This window comes from Bison bison, unplaced genomic scaffold (assembly GCF_000754665.1).
Source record: "Bison bison bison isolate TAMUID 2011002044 unplaced genomic scaffold, Bison_UMD1.0 scf7180017864516, whole genome shotgun sequence".
Taxonomy (NCBI): Eukaryota; Metazoa; Chordata; class Mammalia; order Artiodactyla; family Bovidae; genus Bison; species Bison bison.
The window spans coordinates 9,575,906-9,580,076 of record NW_011495069.1 but is presented as its reverse complement, the minus strand read 5'-3'; the positions used below and the strand labels follow the sequence as shown (position 1 = coordinate 9,580,076).

The following is a 4,171-nucleotide window of genomic DNA, read 5'->3' as shown; positions in this document are numbered from 1 at the left end:
TTTCCCTCACCCCCTCACCGTGGAGGAGTTGAGGCTGGACATGGAGGAGCTGCTGCTGAGCATGCGGTCGAACGAGGAGTCGGGCCCCGGGTTCTCCTCCCCATTCTCCAGCATCTCAGACGCTGCCTGAGTCTCAGGAGGGGAGTAAGTGACTAAGTGACCGGGGCGCCCCCGTACCCCTTGCTCCTCCCGCGGCTTTTCCTGGTCCCGCACACTCGCAGCCTCGGGCAGAGGCGCTCCCCGCCCGGAATCCGCTCCGGGTCTTGAGAGCAGCCGCGGGCCGCTCCCGCCTACCTGGGCAGGCGGGGTCTGCGGCTCCTCCTCTCCCATCGACGGCGGCTGCATCTCCGGGTCCGCCTCCTCTCCGGCGATGACCAGAGGGTGCTCCAGGTCAGGGGCTGGGAGGGGCACAAGCTGCTCAGCGAGCCCCTCCCCTCCCGCCCGCCAGCCCGCCCCTGAGCAAATTTGGAGGGACTGGTTTACCAGCCAGGTTCAGGCCCAGGGCTGCCCTGCGGTCACCTGTGGAGACCACGCCTCCCCGCCCCCAAAACAAGAGGAGAAAGGTGAAAACAGGTGTTTGGGGGTCACTTATAGCTGTCTCTGGGCTTCCCTGGACTGTAGCCTGCCAGACTCCCTGTCCATGGGTTTTCCAGGCAAGAATATTGGAGTGGGTTACCATTCTTCTCCAGGGGATCTTCCTGACCCAGGGATCGAACCCATGTCTCCTGCATTGCAGGCAAACTCTTTACCATCTGAGCCACCAGGGAAGCTCACATGGTAAAGAACCCGCCTGCAATGCAGGAGACCAGGGTTTGATCCTTGGGTTGGGAAGATCCCCTGGAGGAGGGCATGGCAACCCACTCCAGGATTCTTGCCTGGAGAACTCCCATGGACAGAAGAGCCTGGTGGGCTACAGTCCATGGGGTCGCAAGGGTCAGACACGACTGGGCGACTAAGCACACAGCACACACAGAGCTGTTTCTGATCCCCCAGCCTCCTGGTGCTTTGAACACACACCTTCCCGCTCATCTTCTTCGGCTTGGGGCTCCTCCTCCTGCTCTGAAGGCTTTGTGGAGACACGTGGTGAGGGGACATCCGGTCCCTGAAAGAAGCAAGGGGTAGAAGTCACAGTGGGGACTGGTGGTGAAGGGGTCAGAGGTTATGATGGGGTCAGAGGTTAGAGGCTTCAGCTCCAGATTTTACACCACCCTCAGGGCCGAGCCAGTAACCAGCTGCAGGACCAGTCTGGCCCTTTTACTTCACGCCCCTTCACACTTCAGGGCCTGCTCTGCTTGACTCCCAGGGTCCCCACTGGTGGCATCTGAGTCTTGGACCTTGCCCAGCTCTGTCCCCCACCCCATCCCTTGGAGGCTGGGTCCACAGCCCCATGTGACAGAGGAGGACAGAGGCCTAGCCCAGGGTCTCCCAATTAATTTGCAGGCTGGGTTCTTTCCCTAGTACACTCCACCTCCCCTCCAGAGACTCTGTACATGCACTCGTTAGCCCGCTGAGTCACTCATTGCTCACCTCGGCCTCAATGAACCTCTCTTGGGGGCCCTCGTCTACGGAGAGCCTGGGAGGAGGGAGAGGTGTAGTCAGGGATGGGCCGACTGGGAAGTACCCGCCACTGCCCGCCACGCCTCCTCACCTGGGCTCCAGGGCCTCTTCAGTCTCTTTCCCTGCAGCCTCGGCCTCCACATCGCTGCCTCCAGCCTGGTCTCCTGCACCCAGGTGAGACGTTCTGTGAACCCCTGCTCCTGGGATGTCTGGTCCTTGGAGATACCCACCCACTCCCCACAGCCCATGGAGGGGTGGTGCCCACACAGAGTCACATAGTACCAGGGGCCCCATCTCCTTGTCCGCACATACCCAGTGAGCTGGGCTGCACAAGACCTGCCCCCTCTGGGGAGCTCCTCTCACTCCTGCAGCCCTTCTTTCTGCGGATAGAAGCTCGGACCAGGTCAGAGCCGAAGTGGGCGTGGTGGTGCCGCTGGGAGCGTGCTTCCTGGAACCAGTCCCCAGTTAGGATCTTCAGCTGCCCAGGGTCTGCCAGTGATGCCCGGAGCTTGCTGGAGGATGGGGGAGGACATGGCGGTCACCGCTTATGCAACCAAACATTCTCGCCACCCACTCTGTGTGGCAGGCCCTGTACCTGGGGCCAGGGATATAACAGTAAATCAGACTTGATCCCTGCTTTGGAGGTGCTCAGGTTGGTGGGGAACTGAGTCTGGAATAAACCAGGACACTACAGTGAGGTAGGAGTCATATATATGTAAGAAGATCAGCTTTGCCTTTGAGAATCCTGGAGAGCTTCCCAGAGGAAGTGACATTTGAATTTCTTACCCAGGACAAATTCAGTTCTCCAGGTAGAGAAGGAAAATATTTATTCTTCATTAAATGACTGTGTATAACCCTTCCTAACTCTATGAAGTAGGCTCCTTAACCCCATTTTACAGATGAGGAGAGCGGTGCTGGGGAGGTCCAAGTTACAAGCTAGTAGGTGTCTGTGCATCCCCAGACACTACTGATGGTGCTCCTCTTCACTGCTTCTTCCAGGCACGAGGAACAGCCCAGAAGTGAAGGGTGTGTCCAGGGACTGTGGAGCAACTGAGTGGCTGCAGCGCTACACTTTGAGTCTGTGCATCGGGGGGTGGGGTTTCCTGGTGGAAGGTGAGATGCGAGAGGCTGACAGAGACCAACCAGGGGGGCCTTGTGGACCGCAGTGCGGAGCTGATGGGACGCTGAGGAACCGTGTGAGGTTTCAGGAGTGGATACCAAGAGTAGATCTGGAGAGTTCTGGCTGCAGCATGGCGGTGGGCCCGAAAGGGCGAGCCTGCAGGCAGGGAGGCTGGCAAGGGAGCGGGTGCAGCCACGCTGGGAGAGGTGATGAGCTGAGCGGGCCAAGGGCCAAGTAGACCAGGGGGCAAAAGCAAAGCCTACTGAGATATCTGACAAGCTGCACCTTGAAGGGACAGGGTGGGGGCCACCTGAGCCTCCCAAGGCCGGAGCCCCTTCCCGGGCTCCCCTTGTTCTGCCTTACCTGATCCGTCCCTCCTCCAGCTGGCGCAGGCGGGCATCTCGCTTCAGGACCTCAGCAATGGCCTCCTGCTCCTCCTCTGTCAGGAAGCTGAGATCCAGGAGCCCGTCGGCCTCGGGCTCTGGCTCACGTGCCATGAGGAGGCCAGGCAGGGACCAGGGCCCCTCTGGAGCTGGATGGCCCCTCTGGGGCATCAGCCGGGCCAGCGCTCAGGCTGGGCACACGTGACTCCCTGGGGGCAGACCAAGGGTCAGGTCAGGCCTTGCCCCTGTACAGGGCACATCCTGGAGCCAGATGCCCTTTTCTGCCCAAATATACACCCCTGTGGTGGGCAGGGTACAAGCCCAGGAAGGCTGAGATCAAGGTGGCATGACAGGCACTCATGGACACACACTTACAGAGGCCCATGAACATACTCAGGGACACACTCCAAGACATGTACAGAGACATATGTGTACTCACTGATACATGTAGATACACTTACCCCCACTGAGAAGTACACCTGGTCACACATGCACACTGACCCTTGTATAAAAACAGGCACACGATACCTGGTCCCACATTAAGGGCCCTAGGCAGTCATAGACCCAGATCTATGTGCAGACCAAGAGCTGTACCTCACACATTCTTACACCTGCACACAGGCAAGAGCACACAAGGGTGACAAGGACCACAGATGGCTTCACTTGCACAAGGGTAAGTCTGGGGACAAAGGCGTGTCCCTAGATACTTACAAATCACACAGACTTTTGCACACACATACTGCACCCCTGAAACTGGATTGTGGCCTTGAAGCTAGAGAGACCAGGGCCTCACCCCTAAAGCCAGAATTGTGCACACAACAGATAGTCAGTAAGTGTTTGACTAGTTAAATGCAGAAATGCAGCTGCACACACATGGGGAATACACACACACACACACACACACACACACACACAGCCAGACACATATCTGGCTTGGGAAACACAGGCTCACACACATATCTGCTTGGCCCCCTGCCCTGGGAATCCCCCTACCTGGGTCCCTCCCCTCCACCCTTCACCCCCACCCTGCCCTGGCCCAGTGGGCCTTCCTGTCTGAGGCAACCTCCTCCCCAGCCCACAGCCCAACTTCCTCCCCGGAGGTAACCGCGGC

General features: G+C 58.8%; 1 protein-coding gene across 3 annotated transcripts in view; it reads right to left on the bottom strand.

The window, feature by feature from the left end:
• SYTL1 (synaptotagmin-like 1) overlaps nt 1–4,171 on the bottom strand; it is a 9,098-nt gene that overhangs the window by 3,486 nt on the left and 1,441 nt on the right. The window contains exons 2-8 of one of the 3 annotated variants that reach the window (XM_010830126.1): nt 3,041–3,269; nt 1,870–2,069; nt 1,649–1,721; nt 1,528–1,573; nt 1,018–1,102; nt 295–398; nt 19–132 (exon numbers count right to left, since the gene is read on the bottom strand). In XM_010830126.1, coding sequence (XP_010828428.1) covers nt 19–132; nt 295–398; nt 1,018–1,102; nt 1,528–1,573; nt 1,649–1,721; nt 1,870–2,069; nt 3,041–3,231 — 813 coding nt within the window. In that variant the 5' untranslated portion in view covers nt 3,232–3,269. Of the gene's footprint in view, nt 1–18; nt 399–1,017; nt 1,103–1,527; nt 1,574–1,648; nt 1,722–1,869; nt 2,070–3,040; nt 3,270–4,171 lie in introns of all 3 variants that reach the window. The other 2 variants (XM_010830128.1, XM_010830125.1) reach the window with 2 other exon arrangements.